This window comes from Ruditapes philippinarum, unplaced genomic scaffold (assembly GCF_026571515.1).
Source record: "Ruditapes philippinarum isolate M1 unplaced genomic scaffold, ASM2657151v2 ctg1397_1_1_1_1, whole genome shotgun sequence".
NCBI classification, from domain to species: domain Eukaryota; kingdom Metazoa; phylum Mollusca; class Bivalvia; order Venerida; family Veneridae; genus Ruditapes; species Ruditapes philippinarum.
The window spans coordinates 420,995-447,368 of NW_026859154.1; the positions used below are offsets into that span (position 1 = coordinate 420,995).

The 26,374-nt window shown below is 33.2% G+C and overlaps 2 protein-coding genes across 2 annotated transcripts; one reads left to right on the plus strand and one right to left on the minus strand.

The window, feature by feature from the left end:
* The first annotated feature begins 366 nt into the window (after window positions 1-366).
* LOC132755448 (uncharacterized) lies at window positions 367-12,093 on the plus strand. Its single transcript, XM_060746317.1, has 3 exons — window positions 367-519; window positions 8,827-9,016; window positions 9,897-12,093. Exons 1-3 carry the CDS (start codon window positions 501-503, stop codon window positions 10,402-10,404), a joined length of 717 nt encoding a protein of 238 aa, XP_060602300.1. The 5' UTR covers window positions 367-500; the 3' UTR covers window positions 10,405-12,093.
* A 710-nt stretch (window positions 12,094-12,803) lies between these two features.
* LOC132755438 (MTRF1L release factor glutamine methyltransferase-like) lies at window positions 12,804-25,267 on the minus strand. The gene is made up of 8 exons (XM_060746300.1): window positions 24,951-25,267; window positions 23,442-23,524; window positions 22,694-22,787; window positions 22,364-22,483; window positions 15,239-15,406; window positions 14,159-14,298; window positions 13,674-13,787; window positions 12,804-13,112 (listed from the first exon to the last, which is right to left on the minus strand). The coding sequence occupies exons 1-8, from the start codon at window positions 25,233-25,235 to the stop codon at window positions 13,076-13,078; spliced, it is 1,041 nt and encodes a 346-aa protein (XP_060602283.1). The 5' UTR covers window positions 25,236-25,267; the 3' UTR covers window positions 12,804-13,075.
* Window positions 25,268-26,374: the final 1,107 nt, after the last annotated feature.

A 26,374-nucleotide genomic window follows, 5' to 3' on the forward strand; every position in this document is an offset into this window, starting at 1 on the left:
TTCGTGACCGTGGAAATGACATACGGTTTCATCAGTGACCGTGGAAACGACTGCCCAGCAGGTGTCGTGCTTTAACTGCAAATCTTAAAATATCAAAGTCATACAAAAGAGGCCGGCGTTTATTTTTATAGTAGAATTTTCGCACATCTTAAATTTTGTTTCTTTTTTATTAAGTATCTACTCAATTTAAAGTGTGAAAAACTAATTACAGTACATAAGAAGGCAGTGCGCTTCTAATATGTTTAATAATTGGCTTTATTAGATAGTACGACACAATAAACATAAACAATAACCTGCGGCTATCTCCTCTTAATTTGACCACGCGCTTAAACATCTATATACTTCAAGCGCTTGCAACTTTACTCATTTGAAATTTAACAAGCGTTTGAGCGACATGTTGTAGTGTCGTCTGTAACATTTTTTTAAACATTTCCGCATCTTCCCAACACGGAAGTAAGAAATAACGGTAAAGAATAATTAAGTGGAGTTAGAAGTGGAATATGGATATATCTGCGACAGGTATTGTATAAATAAATATATGTTTATAAAATATCATAGCCAGAATCCTTGAATTATTGTGAGAAATGCAAATTAATTAGAAAACATGTATATAAAATTATAAACTTATATACGTTGGTGATTTTGTTTTATTTTATATAATAATTGTTGATATTTTCATCGACACAAACGACATATTGCGAATTAACTGCGTTGACTCTTGTTGCAGAGTATTACATTTAATATGAGACATTTATTGAACTTTCATACATTTCTTTCTTTTTTTTTTAATTTAGAAGCGAACAAAAGTCGTATATATTATATTTATTGATGAATATAATAACTTACTTAAAATTGCATCAGATTAATTAAATCGAAGATTGATTTTAAATATTGCGTTGATGTATAAACAAAAGTGATATATCTGGATTTCAAAACGAAAAGACCTGTAAGTGTGGGTGTCGGATTAAAAAAAAATAAAATAATGAAATTTTGACGATTATAAACGCCCGTTTATGCTCGAGGGAATTTCAGATTTGAGCCAGTTCCTTTTCTTGTATATTGTTTCAAAGACAGTTTTGGAAATTACTGAAAATAAAATGCCGGTCAGAAAATCTCCTTAATGAATAAAATAGAGTAAAAAACAGCTAGAATCCTTAAAGAACGTCCAACACCGCAAAATTAAAAATGTTACAAGATCAGATCGATTTAATTGAATCTCTTCATGGACGGCAATGAAAAGTGCATGTTACGATCCACGCCCCCTAGCACCGTTTTCAGCAGAATTCAACTTTTTAACATGCAAATGGTATTCATCCGCAGATAAATTAGTCATTTTAGAAATTTTGTGCACCGGATGACCCCGGTAATGCTCGCAATCTGTCTTATCTATGTTATCTATCAAAGTATATTTGACTTTCGGATTGTTTCAACAAAAGTTGTATCATTTAATACAATACTATCACATCTCGAAATTGTTTCAGTTCTGTTATGTTCAACTAATCTCACGTGTTTGTAAACATTGTCAACGTCACGACGATATCTCTTAGAAAACGTAGCAGACGACAATCTTAATATGATGAAAATGTCTCGAGGAATATCGCACTGTTGGTTCCAACATCTAAACATGTTAAAATTTGAAAACATTTTAAAATGTCAAATTCTATAATTATCAAAAGTTATCATTCTATTCTACACGTATGTTCTATGATGCTTGAATTTTTCTTTTCTTTTCTATCATTTCTATCATTATCATTTAGTAGAAATTGATTCTAAAGGGTAAATATTTGACATTCTACAAAATGTTAACTGGTGTTGTGGAGGGGGAGGGGGGGGGGGGGTCGCAGTATTAATAGTTAGATGATGACTGTATTTATATTGAATTACAGTCAACCCGGCCCCAAGTTAACCCGGCCCCAAGTCAACCCGGCCTCAAAATTGGTCAACCCGGCCCCAAAATTGGTCAATCCGGCCCCAAAATCGGTTATTCCGGCCAAAAAATATATATTTTCAAAGAAAATTATTTAAGTCATCTTGTTGTATGATGGAATAAAAATGATTTATTATTAATTGTACCAAATTTAACGATTATTTGCATGTTATTTCACTGTAATCCAGACAAAAAAACCCACTTACTTTATAAAATATAAGTCATATAATGATATTTGATATCTTTGATATCTTCTTGATTTTATATATATATATATATAAAAAAAAACAAATATAACTTATAACTTTTTTATTTAAGCCTGATGAAGAGTATTGTATTACTCGAAACTAGTAGCCAATAAAAACTTTTAAAACTTGACCTGGTATTGAACGTGTGTTCCTCACCTACATTACTTATTTTTTTATTTATAAACCAAATTTAACGATATATTGCATGTAAAATCATTTTATTATTAATCAAGAAAAGTTAATAAAAAAAATAATCAATTTATAAAATATAAGTCATATTCGGTATCTTCTGTTCGCTACGGATATGACTTTTATAGAACGTAATTCGAATATAACTTATAACTTTTTTATTTATGGACAAAATTTAACGATATTTTGCATGTAAAATCATTTTATTATTATAAAACATCGTATCAAGAAAAAGTAATAAATAATAATTACTTTGTAAAATATAAGTGTTTATATTTTTAAGCAAAATAAATAATAAAATAATGGAGCCGGGTTGACCAGAAATAACATTGGTTTGGGGCCGGGTTGACCAATTTGGGGACGGGCTGACTTGGGGCCGGGTTGACTTGGGGCCGGGCTGACTTGTACCGTTTATATTGAGCAAAATAAACTTTTTAACAAAAACTTATCTTACAAATATGAAAAAAGAGAAATCCCGTAAAAACACTATTTTTGCTTTTTTGTGTTTTACCAGTTATATATAGTATTTTGATGCGAAGATTTTTTTGTACAGTTTTCTTTGTTCTTTAATATCATTTTATCGGGACAAGTTTTACAATATGTCAATATGACAGGATACTATTGTAAATATATCCTTCTCTCTCCTTCTCTCACATCAAACGAGCGTTTAATACTTTACAACTTCGCTAAAATAAATACAATGTTTTATATATCAAACAATATAAAATTCATTTAAACATATGTCAACAAATTTGTACTTAGTTATTGTGACCTTACGCACAAAAAGATACAATTTTAAGTTGATTTCGGACATGACATGCTTTCTTATCATTTTTTTATTTCTTATAAAATGTAAATAAAATACAACAGATGTTTTAAAAAATAGACACAAAAATGCAAATGTCCTTTAAGGCTCGTAAGTTGGTTCAAATGAGATTTGAAGTCGATTTCAACAAAACTAGACTGTATATAATTTGTCCATCGCTCAGCATAGTGGGGGGACCTAAGCGCACGTTTTTGTTTTTATTTTCTCAGATAAATAGATAAATAATTTGCATAAAGTACAGACGAAATTAAAGTAATTCAAACAACCAAATTACCCTCTTTTATTTTTTTTGTTACATATCTGCTTTTAGATCTGGATTATCTTATAATTATAAAAAGATCGTCAATCAAAATCACAGAGTCTTTGGTTTTCTTACTAAATAAAAACCTGCCACGACCATCATTTACACTGCTTTAAATATAATACACATCGAATCAAACTTATTAGAAAAGAATTTACAAATGGATTATTAAAACATATATGGCTGAATTATGTCTACGGCATCACTATTAGGACAAGAAGTAAATCAGTACATTAATAACTATTAAGACTATAGCGAGAAAGAAGAACGCTATTTTTGATTTCATATAAATGGAAATGCCAAAATATGTAACCATGACTTTCAGAACATAAATAATTCGCAGCTTGCTCGGAGGGATCAAGTTACTCGCAGTTACTACTAGTAGTTCCGTAAGTAAGAATTCAAATCCACATCTAGCAACATGTCGCACTTTGCCGTCAATAATCAGATTACAAATATGCTCCGCTCATTCACTCATTTCTTTATAAGATATGATAGATTCTTAGCTCGAATGTCATATTTACCAATACACTGTATACATGCGGATTTTAGTTTCCTAGGTAACCTAACATGAGGTTTTGTCACTAAAAATGGAGGGAATGAATCGATAAACAACACATGGTCTCTATATAGGAGTTATTTGATATGTAACAATACGAGTGAGATATATTTATATAGATGTATATTCTGTTTTATGGAACAATAAAATTGAAAGTTCACTATAACACATGTCGTTAAAGCTCAACGAGTTTAGAACTATCCATTTATGTTTGCACTTTCGATAGGAATTTATTATTCTAGAGTAAGTATTCCTTTTGCGGTTATCGTATATTTTTATATGTAATTATCGTAAATGATTCGTATGAAAAAAATAATGTTAGTAAATGAATATTTTTAATTACATAATTATTTGTAACAGACGACAATCATGTTTAGAATCGACTTAACCCTGACCATGTTAAATATCTTAAATGGACTTGTCCATCTTTCAATCTGGACATTAATCGTCTTTAGGGAAAAATAAAAAAAAAATACATATAGACTGAATAGCGAACAGTGCAGACCATGATCAGACGACATGAGTGTGTCGTCTGCACCGGAAGCATATGCAGAATATGACGTCACCAGCGGACTAAGAGTTTAAAATATTAACATTAAAATTATTATATATGTAATCTAATGCATATTATATTTTGTAATAAGCAAATAATATTCATTATAAGCGCATTGATACATTCTGGTTAATGTGTTACAAAATGTAGTACCAGGCATGGACGTCGCAATTGTCATTAAAGGTATGTAATTGGGGGAGTCAAACAGATGTACAAGGAAAACTCAACACCCTAGCTAACATAATTTACAACGAAATCTAGTAATAATTAAAGCCTGGTTGAGCCTTAACGGGACCTGATGAACAAAATGAACATCTTCTTTTCGTGTTTCTTTTTTATTCTAGTTTATCCTCGTCTCATGAACTTAAGGCCAAAATGTTACTTTATTAACTGGAAACTTAATGAATTGTCAGCGATTCAGTGTCCCTAGCGGCGACGCTCGTTTTTTCTTCTTACGTCGTATTACGAGAGCCCTTAGGGGACTAATAAATGTGTATCTAATAATTTCCTTCATTAATTTACATGTTTTTTTTCCCGTTATGAAATTTAAGATAATCAACGTGTCTAACCATATACCACTAACGCTCGGTGTGTGCTCAAGGCTAATAAAAAACTATGTTAATATTTTACTCTAACTAATAAGATCTCGCCGTATCTAAGATCTCATTATCATGTTTTATTTATGAAACAAAATGAAAACATAATATTAGCTACGTAAAGAAGGAACGCTATTTTTCGCAAGAGCACTTATTACGTAAATATAATATCAATAAAATTTTGCTGACATTGCAAAAATGATCCCCCATACCACTATCGAAATTAAAAATAGGAGTTTTTGTGCCGCTATGATGAATATAAAAAATAAAAATAAACATTTGTTTAATAACCTTTTTTTAATTACTACAAAAACATAAAAGAACTGAAACCAAGCCACTGTATATTTTCATGTAATAGTTTAATTGGGCATGGTTAAGTGACCTCGTAATGGTGATGAACATGACTGTATATAATGATTTGATATTATTATTTTTGCTGTACTTGTATTTTTTTTAGAAAACATCGTTTTCCAATTTCATATTTAATAACTGTTCAGCTTTCCCCCGTAAGCATTACGCTCGGCTTAGTAATACATTTTATAAATACTTACGCCTGTGATAGTCTTACGTCATCTTGTCGACGCGAGCCTGATTGAAAAATGATTTTATATTATGACAGGTAATAAATTAACAAGTCAAAGGTCATTAATTTAACTTATGACTTCGAGGAATTTTGAACGGGTATTAAATATGTATAAAGTTTTGTATGTTTTGCCTATTGCCCGTGGCTCAGTGTCATTGAGAAATGAAGAATTGCACGTCATTATTATTTTTATGGGCAGTTAATTACGCAACGTAACTGTACCATCCTGACGACATTGCAGACAAGTATTTGATATTTTTATTCAACTTATTTCATTACTGTCTCATGATTAATCCTTTGTTTACCTTTTTACTATTAATAGGACTCTTTTTACCAGTATTTTGCAGAAAAAAAAAGTCTTCTATTTTATCTGAAAGTATCGTAGTGTACGCAACAATTGGTGTCATAAAATTTCCAAAAAAAAGCACGGTCTCATAGCTTTCTTAATTTTATTCTTATATCTGATAATATCAGTGAATATTTAAAGCATATATGAATTGTACTTGACCATCGGTTATCATTACGAAAACAGAATAAAAACGTTCCCTATAATACTATGCAACTACTTTATAATTTAATTGATTCAGAAACATACAAATACTGTAAATCAACTATGTTTTTTCCCCAAATTTAACTACGAAATAAGTACATGTCATAATTTTGCCTATATTATTCTTAAAGGCTGAAGTTGGTGTGGGTTTTTTGTTGATTGATTGGTTGGTTGGATGGTTGGTTGGTTGTTGTTGTTGTTGTCATCTATATAACATATTATGCAAATGTAGGAAAAAAAACCAGATCAAAACAGGTGTAAGAATCTAACATATAATCATCATTTGCTTTAAAATGCACTATTTAAACACCTACTCCCTTTACCTTCTAGTACGACTCGAATGAAACAAACAAACAAAACTCGCTTCAAATAACGTACAACATTCAACAAAAACTGGACAATACCGCCATTTCGCCTACACCGTCTTTTATTACATTCAATAAATCGAAATAATCATTTATACCCTAAAATCAAAGTTAAATACCCATATTTATTAAGACCTCAGTAATTGGTCCGCGGGCGTTGTGGTTAGGTGGAATGACCTCAAATCACCACAGGTGCTTTCATATATAATGTGTCCCTATTACCCGTGCCTTATTTACTTCTCTCAATTGCATAAAGTGTTGTTAAATTTACATAAAAATCTTTACATCAAAGTTTAAACTAATTATATATTGAGAGGTCAATGTTCTAAGGCACATTACAACATGGTAATTTGTATTTATTTGATTCGGAAATGTTAAATTGACTCAAAATGTATCATCTAATTTTCTGTTTCACTTATTGATGTAAATATCCTGCAAGAATTTGACCCTAACTCAAACTTTGTTTCCTGGTATGATATGTCCATGTTTTATCTTCTATTCAATTCAATTATTCTATTCATTAAAAACACAATTTCATATGAATATAAAACAACAAGAACTTATCAAAACATATGTAACAAACAATTACAAGTACAATAAAAAGACTTAATACTTAATAGATTATTAGGAGGAAATTTTATAAGACACGTTGTCTTTCATTCTAGATAATCGATTTTTTTAGAATATTTTAATTGCTCTCTGTATATTGTAAATTGTAACATGTATATATATTCTGAGAAATAAAATATGTTTAAACTAATAGATTATGCTGTTACAATTTCTACAACAGAATAGATATGATCATTCGGAAAACCCCGTCGATTACCCATAATCATTTATCATTAATTATCCGAAGATTGACGGAAATGGCCGAAAAGTTGCGATTATGATATTACCCAAATTATATGACCAATTAATTTTGTGCAGTGTACCCGATCAATTAATTTGACGTAAATATTACAGAGCATGACATACACTTTATTCAGAAAAAAACACATACATTACAAACCTTTCAGTAAATATATGATATTCTGCAATGATATTAACAGAACAGAACAAAGTATGCACTTAAATTGACGACCGCAAGGAACGGCCATACTGTAACAGTGTTGTATTCATAGAAAAAAAACAATGCTCTGGTTAAACGAAATCACCGACCTCCGTCAACAAATACTGACCAAATAAAAATATAATGGATATTAAATATAGGTATACGTATATAGAGAATCTCTTTTTTGACCATATAAATACCATCCGGCACCGTACATAAAGTACATAATATATGTAATTTAAGTTGCAACAATACAAATGCATTGCGGGAAGTTAAAGCTCGTTCATTGACCATCGCCGAAAAATAAACTGCTGCGTTACGACGGCCAATGATCTGCCGGTTTAGTACTAACGACACGAGAACATCTGTCACTAACCGATCAAACTCTCCCGTGAAACATGTTTGTATTGGTATATAAATGTTCAGACATCTTTGAATCCTTAAAAGATTATATACTAGCATACTGAGAAAACTAATCAAATATTATGTCAGATATTTACTGTAAGGCAAAATTTATCATAATTTTTTTAACATGTGTAAATTGCAGCCGAAATATATATTTTCGTATAATATGTAAATTAACCGACGCAAGGTTTCACCCACGTTATCACAAATAGATTTGAAACAATTACAACAGATTTGATAATATTACAGATAGATGTGGTAATATTACAGATAGATTTGTATTGATTACATATAGATTTGTTACTATAACAGATAGATTTGTATCAATTACAGATAGCTTTAATGTTATTGTAGATAGATATGATACTATTACCGATATATTTGAAACTAATACCGATAGATTTCAAATTTATATAAAGTTTGCTAACAATTAAGGTGACACAGCACGGAATGTAATGCGGAAAAGAAACAAAAAGTGTGAAGGACTTCAGCAATATATCAAATTATTTTAAAATGGTTAATGTAGAAGGAAACATCCAATTAGTGAAAAAATACTTGACTTTCAAAATGACTTAACAAGATATTAAATTTTTGACGTTCAAAATGACTTAACAAGATATTAAAAAAGGGAAAGTAAATATAATTAAATTTGTGATTTTTATTTTATTTTCAGTGAGCGCTGTTCCTACTATTAAAGTTATAGGTAACACGACGGAGGTGGTTATACTGGAGGAGGGTGGAGTAGAGACGTTGACCATCATTGTATGGTGTGTGGGTGGGGTACTGCTCATTTCCTTACTATCACTACTAGGACGAATCATCCTGGCGAAGAAGAAGTATCCATTCGAGCATTTCGATTATCTGTAAGTTAATTACATTGTTTACATTAATAATATATATCAAATTACATTTCATTAAATCAAAAACAACACTTATATGTTGATGTTACCAAAAACTTGTTGCTACTCAAGAGTTGCGAGTGTCTCAAATGGTTTGTTCGTGCTTTGGTTGTTTAGATTCATAGAATTAGCAGTCTATCATGCTGGTTCTATATTTCAGCCAAAATTTAGTTATAATTATAATTTAGTTATAACGAGACATGCAGTGTCATTTTGATTATGCATCATCTGCCTGGTAAAATGGTCTGACAAATACTTACGACACAAGTTACAGGTCATTCTAAATTGGTCTTGATATTGCACCCTTGGTTACATTGTGTAAAAAAAATTATTTATCAAGTTAAAAGTAAATGCCTTTTTGGTCGAGTCAACCAAATTATATGTCATGTTAACAAAATGCCGATTCCGGTCGATTCCGGTAATTCGGCCGATTCCGGTAAGTCGTGTAACCCCATTCTGACTTTCATCTAAATATCTTACAAAAAATTTCCATGCCCGTTAGCTCAGTTCATGAATGCAGTACACAATTTACGAAAAACTCATTTCTATCTGTGTCTGGTTATGTTTTCCAGGACAGTATAAGATACACTACTTCTAGGCGTAGTCTTGTAGTTAAAAGTCAAAGATAATTTCTATAAATAGCATCATTTTGTTTTCCCGTTATTTTTTTTTATCATTTTATATCAATCTTAGTATTGTATACATTGTTTGATCAACATGATTTAATATTTTGCCGTGTTTGTCATACATGTTATAGTGAAATAAATCTATCTTTAACTCTTTAACAATTAAATTTTTAAACAAATGTTTGCATACATAAACAATGATTTTTGTTATTTTGCAGGGAACATGTTCCGGAGAATGTTGACAGTAATGTGTTTCGAATACGAGTGGATGCTGGGAGAAACGGAAATTCATCACCACAGACACGTGACACGGTCGACCTGGTTCCAGGCTCGGATTCACCAGTTACCGATACACCCGTGCTAAATAGAACTATTGCAGAAAGACCTCCTGATGGGACAAATACAGGAAACCGATCAGTCAGAACTGAGAATTTTCAGCAAACTATAAATAACCATAATGAACACAGACATATAAATACGCGCCAGTTAGCGTCCGGGGCATATTTGAACTCTTCCCCGCAAACAAGTGCTCAGATTTTACGAGCAGACCACACGGGTTCTCGCGCAGCTATCAATGGGTATATCATAAGACCACCACCTTATCGAGAAGTCATCGCACCTTCAAACAGAATTCCATCCGTAGTTGTTGCCAGAGACCAAAGCCTCGTTCTCGCTAGAGACCATCGTCACGTGATCGCTTCCAGACGACAAATGTTTTCGTTGTAAAATATGGAAAAAGTGCTTTGTTGTTTGACACCGAGAAAACATAATATTTGTTCAACAATAATGAATCTTAAACGGAACTTGTAGCACGTGTGTATATGAAGAGATTTCCCGCCATATTGTAACGGTGCTAATTTATTAATGCATGTTAGTTAGTGTGTATATTCTAGTCTTATGATTTTAACCGTTCGTATGTTATACATGTATTATGTTTATCGTATAAATATGTTACTGTAATGTATATACTTATAAAAGTGCGCGTTTGTAACGTTGATTTTAATTGGACAATCATAACGTTTAATATTATCCATATCTTACATGCGTGACATTACATATAGACTTATATTTATGAAGTCTAGTAAAGGTTTAAGAAACGAGTCTGTGGCGAGCATAATATGAGATAAGTTTAATATAAGTCTGTATGAAGTGTAACTGAGGAAATGAGGTTATTTGCATCACAATATATTAAAGCCAAACAATTCTGAGAATTCTGAGACATGGTAACATCGTTCCATTGGCCATTTTATATGACAAATACGACTGAAATGGATATATGACAAATGCGTAATGATAACACTGAACACCAACAACTCCTGCGTGATAAAACTGTAATAAAGTTTGGCATTTTTCAGGTAGTTAACAATAAGATAGCCACAGAATCACATACATTTTTGTATTTAATATAAAATTATTTATACATTATCTTGCGCTGTAATATACAAATATATATGTATATCAATGATGACCACTATATATGCTAGATTTCAGAAACACTAGACAAAGCTGTTTCAAAACAAAACAAAATTATGATACATGTGTTTTGTAATTTAAAAAATGGTTCAAGCTGATTGTTTTAATTTATTCAAATTTATTTCAATGACCCTGGTTTTAAGATCTAAGGATTGCTATGTTTTTTTATGTATGACCAATATTCTTGTATCTTCTATGTTTATATTTGAATATTATTTGAGATCTACATAATATATAAATAATGAAAATGTATCTTTGTATATAATAATGTTTGTTTGATAACTTGATAATTAACTAACTGTCAACATTGTATCAGGAAAAACTCAAAATATGCTTGGTTCAACATCATTTAGGTTAGAAAGGTTCATTAATGACGTGTTAGAAGTAACAACAACATCCACATGCATATCTTGAAAGGATTTTCACACGAACTAAAGAATTTAACTGAAAGATTTAACATATTTACTTTTGTAACTTTTATTTCTATGTTTTACCGAGCTATTCTTGAACATTTTAGTGCTAAGCTGTATTGATAACATGACTGGAAAAATGATGAATTTAAAATGTTACGTGGGCGAGGAGAAATGACATACATTTTGTATACACAATTTCATTTAAAAAACATAGTTTGTATACTATATACAGTTATTTTGTATACTATTTTGAAATGCTATTTATAAATTAAAATATTTCATATACTTCCGGTGTTTATCAATTATTTATTACTAAATAATAGATAAAGAATCCACTATTAAGTACAGATTCATGATGATTAGCACCACATAGTGATACCTGACGCCGAACGTACTGTTATAACTGACACTGTATCGTGATAACTGACACTGTATCGTGATAACTGCCACTGTATCGTGATAACTGACACTGTATATCGTGATAACTGACACTGTATCGTGATAACCGACACTGTATCATGATAACTGACACTGTATCATGATAATTGGCACTGTATCGTAATAACCAACACTGTATCGTGATAACTGACACTGTATCGTGATAACCGACACTGTATCATGATAACTGACACTGTATCCTGATAACTGACATGTATCATGATAACTGACACTGTATCGTAATAACCAACACTGTATCATGATAACCGACACTGTATCGTGATAACCGACACTGTATCGTGATAACCGACACTGTATCGTGATAACTGACACTGTATCGTGATAACTGACACTGTATCATGATAACCAACACTGTATCGTGATAACTGACACTGTATCGTGATAACCGACACTGTATCGTGATAACCGACACTGTATCATGATAACTGACACTGTATCCTGATAACTGACAATGTATCGTAATAACCAACACTGTATCGTGATAACTGACACTGTCTGTTACGTGATAACCGACACTGTATCATGATAACTGACACTGTATCATGATAACTGACACTGTATCATGATAACTGACACTGTATCCTGATAACTGACACTGTATCCTGATAACTGACAATGTATCGTAATAACCGACACTGTATCATGATAACTGACACTGTATCCTGATAACTGACACTGTATCATGATAACTGACACTGTATCCTGATAACTGACACTGTATCCTGATAACTGACACTGTATCCTGATAACTGACAATGTATCGTAATAACCGACACTGTATCGTGATAACCCACACCGTACTATGATAACTGATAATGTTTCAAAATTGGTCCTGTATCATGATAACCGGCACTTTATCCTAGGGAAACTTTAAGGTTATATTAGTCATGCCATTCAGGTCAAAATATCATGTCCTGCGGTTATATCAAGGGTATTTCTCTACAGAAAAATACGCATTTTCCCCTAGTATGCACAGACCAACCCGACTGTTATGTGTTTCTATGTATCACAGGTAAACGTCCATATCTTAATCTGATGTGTGCCTTTCTCACTTACATTGTATTTAACTGCAACTTGCAAAACCTGCCTCTGAAAATGAAAATGAATGTCACAAATTTAATATTCAAGTATGTATGAACATTATAGTCATTTCAGTCTACCGACAACGGCTGACCTCCCTGTCAACAGTTTTTTCATCTTTTCACAGCTAATTTCTGAGATAATTTAGAGCACAATACATTTGCCCGGTAATCATGTATATACTACATTAAATACTGCAAAGATTTGCAGCATTATAAGCAAAATTGCATTCATGTATCTATAACATTTATTTACTTGGTTGGACTACACATCGGCACTGTAAAGGCAAGATTTTATGGCGAAATTCCAGTTTTACTGGTGGACCTCCGGGGCCCCATCTATGTATTATTTAAGAAACGAGCGGGCGATTGAGTAGAACCACCGACGTTTCGCAAGCTTCCTGGATAGCTACCTCACATGAAAAAAATCCAAGACCTATGGCAGGATTCGAACCCAAAGCAGTGAGGGGCAAGTGATTTGAAATCAACGACTTTTATAATTTGGCCACAGACGCCCAAGATAACTTTTCATAATGAATAAGAAATCGATGTACATGCACAAAACTATTACCTTCCGGTAAAATCCTTCAAAGTTTCTTTATATGACAACATGAACTTCGGTTGCAGTTCCACAATTCTTCGTATTTTCTCTGGATGTCCAAGACCTACTTCTAACCAAACATAACTGTAAGAAAATAAAAAAATGCTGAGAAAATGCTTTATTTTCGTTTGATAGAAGACAGATTTTAAAATAATCTTATCTTCTGGTTCTAATTTATACACAAGTCCATTAGTCTTAAAATATATATGCAAATCTACTGTAACATTCGATTCTTTTACGTCATGTTTTACCTTTTCAGTAGAATTTTTGTGTAGCTATAAAATGAAATGTCATTCTCACATTATCATAGACAAACAGTCGACTGGTATTAGTAATTGTACTATCAAATGACTAATTTATTTAGTTAATGAAATTGTAGAAAATTTGAAGAAAATTTTGTGTTTGTTTCAAAACTGTATCTATATATATTATTGTTGACGGACAAAGAAGCAAACCTTTGTTTATCTTTCAGAAGCTTTCCAGATTCTGTCAGAATTTTCCTTACTAGATCTAGACCATCAGTTCCACCATACAAAGCGTCATGATCTTCATAACTGAAAATAAATTTGCATGCATTTATCAATGAAACAGTTTTCTACATGTACAAGTGTGGTTCATCAGTACATAATATGTAAGAAATCAAAACGGTGTGAAAGAAGACAACTTCTTTCTTGAAAGCTTGTGTCTTCATAACCAAGGGAAATAATACTAGCCAAATCGGTAGACGTATTGAGAACGAATGACTTTTTCTTTAATACGTAAAAAAATATAACCATTCACTTTGGACCTTCATTGAAGGGCCTCCACCTTTTTTTTGACATGGTGGAACAGGAAATAATTTTTCATAGGTCTAGACTTATAACTTGTGTGGTCATTTTCGGACTATCCGGTCACTCCGTTTTTCCAAAGTAATTACTCTAATTGTAAAAGATGACCTAAATTGAAAGGTGATGCACTCAAATCAAGCTAGGAATAGCATTATAATACGATTTTTTTCAAGTCATTTTCAAGTTTATTTCTTTGTTTTCTTTTTCATATCTTTGTGTTTTAAGTGCCCCAGCTGATATAATTTATAATGTAAGAATTTCAAATTTTATATTTTTATGCTTTTCGACCTCATTGAAGTTCCTTTAAGATGGACCTGAAATCTACAATAAATGATTTAAAAATACATTTTATCTTATTTAGTATTTACATCACAATAAGCTATTCTACATTATTGTTATAACGGGTATCATTTAGTTGCATCAATCAGAAATAGACAATAAGAAACTGACTCAGCTACTTCCGATTCCAGATCTTCCATCTCGTCTGCTGTTATATATGGTGGATTGCTCACAATCACGTGATATGGTCCATCTTGTGATAACTCAAACAAAGTACTGTCTGAAACAAAACAAAAGCTCGGCTATTCTCAATGCTTGATAGTAATGGGGTATATACATTGTATAACAAGTGAATAAGTGGTTACTCCGACGCACCGGGGACTAGGATAGCTCTCCTTATTCTTTGAATTGTAGAGCTAAAAATGTTACTGTCTGAGATATATTTAAAAACGTAATATTCGGCTTCATTAATTTAACAATACCTGCTCGTATATCCCCGTGAATCACGTGTATTCTATGTTGTAGATTGTACCGTGAAGCATTTCTTAACGTCAGCTCACAGGCAGTTTCATTCTTATCCACAGCTGTACACGTGACCTGTAATTAAAGGTGCTAAAAATACACGTCAATGCTCAATGGCTTTTAATATTTGTACAATGAAGATATATCTAACAACTGTACATTATATGTATTCCTATTCAAACCATTGTCAAAAGAAGAAACATCATACACGTGCATTTTACTAAAAATATACTGCACGTTTGTAACGTCGTTATTTTCTGGATAATCATGACATTTTTATTATCTATAAACACTATAACAAACATGTACATACAGTCCCCCTAGATCATTGCAAACTGTTTGCAAAGTGACAAAATGAAAGAAACGAACATAACAGTTCAAATTGTTTAATTTGTTGTAAGCGACTTTGGATGCCGACTGTTTCACAATACTTTTACTAAAAGTACAAACATTTATAGAATACAAGACAAGCGTTATCCTCTTCATTTCCAACAGCATTAACAACATAAACATATGTAATACAAAAATATTATTAACTTGGCGCAACTTCATATCTTACAATTAGCTAGATATTAAAATTAGAATTTTCTTCACTCATTATCGTCGGCTGTCCTAAGCGCTGAATGAACACGTTGTACAAATTATACCCGAGAAACTTCGTTGCGCCTGCAACAGCGCCACCTATTGCAAACAATTACAACGAAACAGGAGGGAAATAATTATCTTCTAATTCACTGCGTTCAAACGCAGAAAATTATATTTCCCCCTAGATCATTGCAAACCTGTTTGCAAAGTGACAAATGAAAGTAAAACGAAATAAACAGTTCAAATTTTTTAATTTGTTGTAAGCGACTTTGGATGCCGGCTGACCTCAAAGAACTGGGGCAAAGAAGAGAAACTAATTGCGCCAAGTTAAACGTTGCGACATTCAATTTTACAATATATACATAAACTAATAGCATTAATACTATTATAAACCTAAACTTTGAGATACTAACAATCTTTCCTCCATATTGTCTTTGATATAACCGTCTTTAGCGTTTTCACTAGACCAACGACCGTGTCTTTTAAACATTCGGTCTTTAATGCCGCGGTTAGCTGCGGCTGAAGCTCCGCCTGAGCGCAGGGAATGTAAACAGAACTTAGAAACATCTTTGACATGTGGAGCTAAAGCTTTATGAAACAAATCTCTCAAAGTAGAATAAGAAATGTGTTTATCAACAAGTTTAGGTTTATGCCCTATTAAAGTTGCACTTAAACCACGGAAAATATAAGAACTTGAATCAGTTGAAAAATTAGCCCATGAAAAATATTTTTCCAAATTTTCAACTGGGCACAACTCTGTACCAGTTCTTGCTATAACAAGCCAAGCACCGTCCCTATAACGGTCAGTTTTGCTTGATTCTATGAAAATATCCATATGAGTATTATGTAAAACAACGTCATTATAATGTGAATTCAACAGTTCCGAACTCCTTAAAAAACCGGAGAACGATAAAAGTAATGCACAAATAGTTCTCTGTGTAAAAACATTTCCTTCTTCGAACAAACTGTGATACATAGACTGTAATAATTCAACTGTAATCGGTTCTTTTTTATTAACAGGTTTAGCTAAAATGCGTTTAGCTGCCTCTAATATGTTAAGAACAATTTTAGAATTAGTTGGAGAACTAAAGTTATTAATGTCATGAAACCACTTAATGCTGTAAAATGCCGTTATTATAGGCCTACAAGAATTAGCACTTTGTATCAATGACGTAAGATATAAAGCATCCCTTGCGGGCAAAATGTCCCCACTACCAAGACCGTTAGCTAAAGCCCAAACCCTCCATCTGTTGAAAGCATTTGTATAGTTTTTGCGCGTGCTGTCAGCTCTAGACTGGAGGAGTATATCCGGCAGTAGAGTCACTTTGTCCACCAGGATCTCCGGCAGGCTATCTATCTCGTCACGATGGCTCTGGAAAAATAAATGTATAATCATACTTTTAAATTACATGAAAACTTGATTGCGTGTAAAATTCATTATATATAAAATTTAGAAAACATCTCCTGAAACTTATGCTTAAGTGACGCAAATTAACCGTTTTTAAAATACCAAAACAATAATTCGAGAGACGAAAGTGTCTCTCTATTTATATACTCGTATAAACGTCTTAATTACAAAAAAAATATCAAAAAACTAAACGAACAAAAATATTCTTAACATATGTATGTCACGGTAAGATAAATACAATAAAATGCTAAACTTTATAAAAATTAACGTCGTGTATGTTAAGCCTTAAAGGAAACAATTTCACAGTTAATTAATCTTAAAATTAATGGCTGCTATAAGCCTCATTAAACTATTCTCATGGCTGCTAAGCCACATTAAGCTATTCTCATGGCTGCTAATCCTAATTAAGCTATTCTCATGGCTGCTAAGCCTCATTAAGCTATTCTCATGGCCGCTAAGCCTAATTATAAGCTATTATCATGGCTGCTAAGCCTAATTAAACTATTCTCATAGCTGCTTAGAGCCTCATTAAGCTATTATCATGTCTGCTAAGCCTCATTAAAGTATAACCGTTAGCAATTCTCATGGCTGCTATGCTTCGTCAAAATATTCTTATGCCTTGCTACTTAGTATAAAAACTATTCTCATGGCTGCTAAGCCTGTTAAAAATCTAATCATCTCAAAATCTTATTTATGCTCACATAGGTCTAGATTTAATGTGATATTGAGTAACTGCGTGACGTTAGGCGCTTGTTTACTCTAGAAAACAATTTTTAGAGCAAGCATATCGAAAGATAAATCTTGATTGCCAAAAATACCCTTCCGTTCGAACATTTTGTGTAATATTGCTTTTCGCGAGGTAAGATAATAAAATCTACTACTTCTTTACAAAATCTACCATCGGGACATAAAATAGGCCAAAAAGCGCTGAGAACCATTTGGGAACAACAAGAATTCCTTGTGCTCTGTTTCTTGTTTCATTTTACGTAGGACCTTTATCACAATAGATATTGGCGGTACAAAAAGTCCAAATCTCCCTGACCATTCTTCTGAAAAAGAATCGACTCCTGAACAAGTTTCGTTCCAAAAATGTGACCAAAATACTGGCAAATTAGCGTTACGATTAGAGGCGAACCAGTCTACATCTAATAGTCCCCGTTTTGACTGTAAAGTATTTAAAACAGTGAAATTGATTCCCCAATCATCATAATCGATAATTTTTGATATGTAATCGCTTTTCTGATTCTGAGACCTCGGAATCCATTCTACATCTGTAGAAATCGAATTTTGTAAACAATCTGTATATACTAACAGCAACTTGCTGTAAATCACGTACCATCGACCCTTTTGGTATTATTTTACTGACTGCTTGATTGTCTGTAAACCATTTAATACGGTTGCCTCTAAGCAAATGTACTATAGATTTTAAAACCCTGAAAACTACGGTTAATTCTCTCCAAGTAGAGGAAAGTAGCATTTCCTCGGGAGTACCGTAAGTAACGCTTTGAATAGTTGTTACTTCGTAACCACCGTAAGCGTAACTACTTGAGTCCGAATATACTACATGTATTTTAGAGTATGAGGGGTTAATATACATGTCCCTAGCGCTTAAATTAAGTATTTCGTTTCGCCAAAACTCTAATTGTTCCCTACTTTCATGAGAAACTCGGACATAATAATTCCAGTGAGGAGCAACTAATATATCCATACTAATATATTTAGTCATGATAAGGGAAATATTTCCGAATACGATAGACATTGATATGATTTGGCCTACGAAACTAGCTAATAAACGTACACAAACACGACTGTGTTTCTTTATAGCATTTTCGATCATTTCAAGTGTGTTTAAACACTTTGAAATTCTCGCTTCCGGTACGGAAATTATACCAGATTATCCAGTCTTCGCCTTAATTTTTTATCAGCACTAGCCCAGTCGGGCTAGCAGCTTACAAATTTCACTAGCCCGAACACATTTTAACTAGCCCGAACCAAAATGGTATTTTTTGCATACATTTTGTACAAAAATAACACCAAATTTAACTTTATCAATAATTTCATTTTAGAAACTCCCAAGAGTTACCTTCCCTTTTTACTCGATGTCACTTTTCCTGCTACTTTCGTTTCAACTTACAGCAGTGTTGACAATACTACTTTTCAGTTTTCCATTCAATCAGCAGAAATATATTGTATTTTCATAAAGCCAAAACACTGCTATCTGGAGCTCTGCATATTTCCAACATTTTCTTAATTTGGATATGAAAAAAGCCCTCGACCAGACGGGCTACCAGCTTGGAATTTTCACTCGACCACCCGCAAATTTACTCGACTCGGTCGTCGGTCGAGTGGGTTAAGTCGAAGACTGCAGATTCAGAATTTAAGTTTAAACCTAAAAAATCCATGATACGCGTAGGTGCCCATATACATTTCTCTAATTTGGGAACAAAACCTGAAGAAATCAGATCTTGCTTAATCTCTGCAGCTACAGTGCTTATTTTATCATGGGTTTCGTCTGTAGCGAAACCATCATCAAAAAACATAAAGTCTTTTTTTGCCCTCGCCCGCCATTTTTACAATTAAAGGGCGAAACACCTTACTGAAAACATATGCGCTCGTAGATAAGCCAAAAGGGAGAACTAAAACTTATAAAAAGTTGAAACGCCTTGTAAATGTGTCCAGGAAAACCCCAAAATGTAGTATGTGGCGGGAAAATCTCAATAAAATGATAGGCGGAATGAATATCAAATTTTATCATCCATGAACCTTTTTTGAGAAATTCAAGAGCAATTTTTGATATCATCATATTTAAAATACTGTTTTCCATAAATGCTTGTTAACTGCACGTAAATCTAGAATAAGCCTACGTTTGTCATTGGAACGAACAGAAACAGTCAAAGGATTTACAATAAATGGTATTTCTTCGCAAATTTCTATCAAGCCCCTGTCTAACAATTCTGAATAGCTTGAATAACAAAAGCTTTGTTTTCTAAAGCAGACTTATTATTAGGCAAATGCCATGATTCGGGTTTAGAGAAAAAAGGAATTTTATAACCCTGCAAATCGTATCAATAACAAAATTATTTGTTGTAATCGATTTCCGAAAAAAATTAATTTTGTCTTAATCTACCCCTTACAATTATTTCTTTCTGACCAGACTCATATTCAAAATAATCCTGTGTTTAAAAACTTAATTTTATCTGTCATTAAATTTTCTGAGTCATTACATAAATACTCATCTTCTAAATCAACTGTATCCGAAATGTTACTTCTTGATTGGCTTGAAGCTGGTTGCTGAAACTGTCTGCGACAAGAGGGCATGAGCGCCGGAAGTGGTCGAAAGATCCACACATGAAACAGGAACCGTAGTCGGTAGATCGTTGTTGATATGGGCTGGAGCCTCGAAAAAACCCAGTGCTTCGTGCTTGTGAGATCGGAAATGGTGCTGGTGATGCTGCTGCGCTTGGGAAGCGAAAAGTAGGAGGAATAGAAGGCGCAGTAACCGTAGCAGATGGTTGCCTGCGTGTCGTCTGAGAACGTTTGGCTGACTTAGACTTTCGACGTTTAGCTGCTTGATTTTCAGCCCTTCGGAGCTTTGCTTCATCGTCGGAATCACTAGCGAGAGGGGTTTGATGTTATAACAATCAACAGTTATCCCACCCGAATTCGGACTGGTCAGCGACTTGAATAAATTTCTGTCTGCGAGAGACTAAGTCTACTGATTCTTGCAGGATTTCGCTGCAGTACTCGTACTTTTTGTTTTTAAGAGCCAGTCCAATTGATTTAAATGTTCTAGTATATCACGGTTATTAAATTCAGTGCTGAATTTTATTACCTTTTCTCTTCCAGTCAAAGTCCAAATCTGCTTTTAACTTTTTAACTTCCTTCCCTACAGAAATATTATTACCCCGTACTTCTTCACGTAAAGAATTAACATCGTCGTTGTGCCTTTGTAACTGCTGTGTTATTTGCAATAACTGCTGTTGGATTAAATCTGAAGTACTGTTAGAATTTTCTTCACTCATTATCGTCGGCTGTCCTAGCGCTGAATGAACACGTTGTACATTATACCCGAGAAACTCGTGCGCTGCACAGCGCCACCTATTGCAAACAATTACAACGAAACAGGGGGAAATAATTATCTTCTAATTCACTGCGTTCAAACGCAGAAAATTATATTATATTAGATATTATTATATGATCTAAAAATAGCTGCAATCTTATTGGTCCAAACTGTAGTCAACAGAACTGTTTATAAAATCATATTCACTGGGTGTAGTATCATATTAACTGGCTGAATTGGATTTTCCAAGTCTAAAAATAGATTGAGACTCATATTCAATGACCATACATCGTAGACTGTTAAATACGTGTTAATTAAAAAATAATTGTTGCGTTTTGTTCTTTATGGCATATTTCTCGATTGAAATATCATTACTTTACTGTTATACTTAAAGGCTAAACCGTATTGATGAGTATAAACTTGAATTACTTTTGTATGCGCAGCGTTCGCGTAGTCGTTGCACGCCTAACACGTGCGTCTTTTTCCCGCGCTTCAACGAGGCAAGATTTGTACATGTATATAAGGATGTACTTTTTCGTGATTTTTTAAAATTCTTAGCCTATTCATATAATAAAACAATTATTGACTAGTGAGCCATTGAATATGATGTGATATTCACCGGCAGAAAGTCATATTGACCTCGGCTATCGCCTCGCGCCTCGGTCAATATGTCATCTGCCGGTGAATATCACATCATATTCAATGGCTCACTAGTCAATAATTGTATAATATTACCATATAAGTGAGGAAGCTCTAAGGGTGGTTCTACTCCGGTGCCCGTTCGTGCCTGAAATAATACACGTCGAGACACCTGTGGTCTTCATCAACCAGTAAAGCTGGAAAGTCGCCAAATCATTATGATCTCTAGACTACTGTGTTGGGGCGACGTAAAACCCAACCAAAAAATCCAATACAACTGCACAAGAGGGTATTAACGAAACAATTAAAGATATAAACAACATGTGTTTTAAGAACATACTTTAGGAAGCTGTCTAAGAATATACATAGATAGTGCTCCAGTTCCACATCCGATCTCGAGAAATCTCCCAGTCTGGTCACGTGATAGTGGCCACTGATTAACTATCATTGCGGCAAGCTCCTAAAACAGCCAAAAGAGGTATATTTATTCGAATTCATACGCAAAATATTAAAAACAATTAATAGTCGTACATAGTGAACATTTAATTAATGTAATTTATGATTTAAGGATTGTTTAAACAAATTGACAAATTTATGAAAAAAGTGTATGATTTATGTTTCGTTAAAAAAAACTGACATTTTCACACATTTTCCGGAAAAGTGTAAATACCTCAGTTTCCGGTCGTGGTATAAGTACTGGTTCCTTCATCTCGAGCGTCATATCGTGGAAATCCCATTCTCCTATGATATACTGGACTGGTACCCTGAACAAATTCAACCATGATTCATCATACATAATGCATGGAATACATGACAAATACAAATATATCCTCTATAGTGGTTAAGTAAATCATACATCTTACACTCACATGGTATAGGAACTACCATATAGGCACTTGGTTTCGGGATATAACCCTTTTAAAAGGTTTGTAAAACTGAAATTTGATTGAATGTAACAATTTTTATCTCTAAACCCCTCTTTTTCCGATGTTACTAGTGGTTTTATCGAGACATCTACGTTAAAAATCGTTGCATGTACAAACCTCTTAAAAGGGTTTTTATCCCGAAACCAAGGTGCCTATGTGAACTGCTACATGAAAAGTGGAGGCGTAATTCCAATTTCTGCCGACTGTTTTAAATTCCTTGCTAAAACAAAATTCCAGAAAATCTTCAAAACAGTTATCAGAGGAGATCAGGGGACTCTAGCTTTTGTATAAATAGCTCCTTTACCATGACAACGGAAATCTATGATAATAAACATACCTTGTAATGATATAATATATAACAGATTTCAATTGTCTACAAAATTTTAAACAGATTTCTATGATAAAAGCTGAAATAATAACATTGAATAGTAAATAACTTCAGAATAGTCATTATGATATTTATTACTGTGATCGTTTTATTAGTGTAATTACCTTTTTAATCTTTCACTAATCATATCCTCTATTGCCTTTAATGATACCTCGGTAGGTACTATATTCATGTCCACTTCATGTATCTGAAAGGCACCAGATATATTACCGTTACCCTGTTAAACAGTCTGGCTTGGTAATTGAGTTTGTCTAACCAGTAAAATCACCAACTAGTGTGAATTGTAGGATAGAGAGAAATAGAATCCCTAAAGAAAGACTAAAACGGCAAAATTTAATATGTTGCAGATTCGGTTTAATCACGGATTTATATTATAATAATATAAATCCGTGGTTTAATTGAGCCTATAATTGAAAAAAAAGGTTCATGAACAATAGTTGAAAGTGAACATCCCATAACCGGATTAAGCAGTACTCATACATTTAAACATATAATGGCGAAGAAGTCGAAAAAAGAATCACATCACTGGTAGGATTCGGAGCCAGACCTTCTTATTTGGAGTCCGATCCTATACCTCGTCACCACTCTACCTCAACATGGAAATATTTAAAGAATGTCTTGGAAAGAATGTCGATACGGTTTTATTATTTGTTTGGGTCGTCAGACCAAACAAATAATGGTAGCGAAATTTCAGACTCTAATGCTGTTAATTGCAAATGCCGAAAGTAGTTTTTTGAAGCGGTTACTTCCCTTTATATGTCTAAGGCCGAAAAATTCAGGGGAGATCACTACGTAAATATGGTCACATGACAGGCGCATTAATTTTCAAGCAAAATAATTCCCGAATGGTCGAAGATTTCTAATATTGTTTTATTCTTTATAGATATACATGCTTAAAGTAAGCGCCATGATTATTTAAAGTGTTAATCAACAGTTAGCGTCGTTACAAACCCTAATTTAGAATAATATGCTTTTCTTCAGACAGTTACCACGTTAATTCACCGTGGCCGAGGGGTTGGCGTTCTCGCCTAGGAAGCGAGAGGTCTGGAGTTTAAATCCCAGTTAAGGCAATTTATTTTTTCAAATTGTTTAAGTCAAATAAACATTGGATTGAATATCAGTGTTGCAATTAGTCTTATAGCCAATTTACAACAATAAAACGCTGGAAAGCATTGGTGGCACTATACAAAAACGAATTGTTTTATAATCTCACAACCTTCACCTTTCTGACATTCTGAGACCCAGACAAATTCAGCGCCTTCTGTGCTTTGACTTACTGAAGTGTTTATGCAGACTACCGTTCATGGTCCCGAGCACCAGCTTAATTTAACATTTCAACTAAAAATGTTTGAAACTCATTTTTCGGGATTATCATGAAAAAAATGATCAGTTACAAGCTAACTAACTGTATATAAGAAATATTTGAAATCACAAGGCTAGTCCATATATACGGCTATTTACTAAATATTGATTTCATTTATTATGTAATAATTATTTTTGCCCACAATACCAAAGGTGAAATATATAACTAGTAAAATATCGAAGAATTTCGCCAATATGTATCAATAAAAGTCATAAAAATATCAAAGTAATATTTGCAAGATCACACTGACCATTTTCTTGCCTAACGCATGAGCAACAATCAGGTTTACAGAACTGTTCGCTTCTGGTACCTCTGCACGTGCAAGCCGCTCCGTCCATGACTGTATTAAGTTTGGAAGGATCCGTTCTGGTCTTCCCGATATCTCACGGACCGTGCTATAATATGGACTTTGGTATTGCCCTAGGATGGTGAAAATAGGGCGTGCTGTACTCGAATGAAAGTTTGTAATGTAAGTTTTCCGTGAAACACTTAGTTTAAAGAGGCATCGTCTCACTAAGTGAACCATGTGAACCATTCCTGCAAGTTCCCAACTATCCTGTATAAAGCATAAAAAATTACCGGTTTACATCAATTTATATCAGTTAAGCATTCAGCTTCCAGTCTTGAAATAATTAATTATAAACAACAGACTAGCTAAACAAGAGGACCATGATGGTCCTTGACCGCTCACCAGATGTCATTTAAAGTTTAGTTCTTTTTACGCTATTGCGGCGATCTTGTTCAAGGCAGAAACCATATGAGCATTTTATAAGAACTACCTGCATCGTGTCATCAAAATGAGGAGGAGATGTCGTTTAAATATTTTTATAAAAACAAAAAGCAGAGTCGAAACCAAACAAGTTCACAAAGTCGTTTTAGAATAAATTTGCAACGTAAAACAATAAATTTTAAGAATGTATTTTACCTGGGACAGAATATAGTATGTTATTATGTAGACATAACTAGACCTAGAGTAGTATAATTCTCATATATGTACAGCTAGCGCAGTTCTATAACAAGGGGCAGGACGTGAAGTGGTTGCACACTTGGTTCAAGCGAGCGAATTGGTTGCAAACTTGACAAAATGTCGAACACGGCGTGATTTTTTGAAACGGGCGGACGAATTTTTGCCAGGCAAGTGGGTTTCTTTGTTATTTTGAAGTTCATTAGTATGTCTATTCCATAATGCAATATATATGCCACACTCGGTTTAAGGTTTCAGCATCCTAGATTCTGTTTTTGACGAAGTTATTGAAGATATTAAACTGATCATGTAGATATTTTGAAATTTGACATGTGACTGTTCTGGTCGGTTTTTTCTCCTAATTTTATTCGAATTTGTAAGTTTTGAACTGCATTTAACAATAACAAAATATGCTTCTGTTAATGCTGTACAAATGGTTTAGTTTGCAAATCCGAAGATAACGTTCAATACACAAAAATATCTTGTTCAAGCACATTTTGGTTGCAGACTTATACTTCAAGCATTTTTGGTTGCAAACTTTTGTGTCAATAATTGTGGCATGCATATTTTAAGCGAGGAATTACTAATCATTTTTTTTTTAAATAATTGGCAATATTAAGGCAATTATACCCGTTCATCTAATAAGAAATATAATTATATACAAATTGTGCATGCGTGCAGATATATCCTAACACAGGGTCTTTCAAATA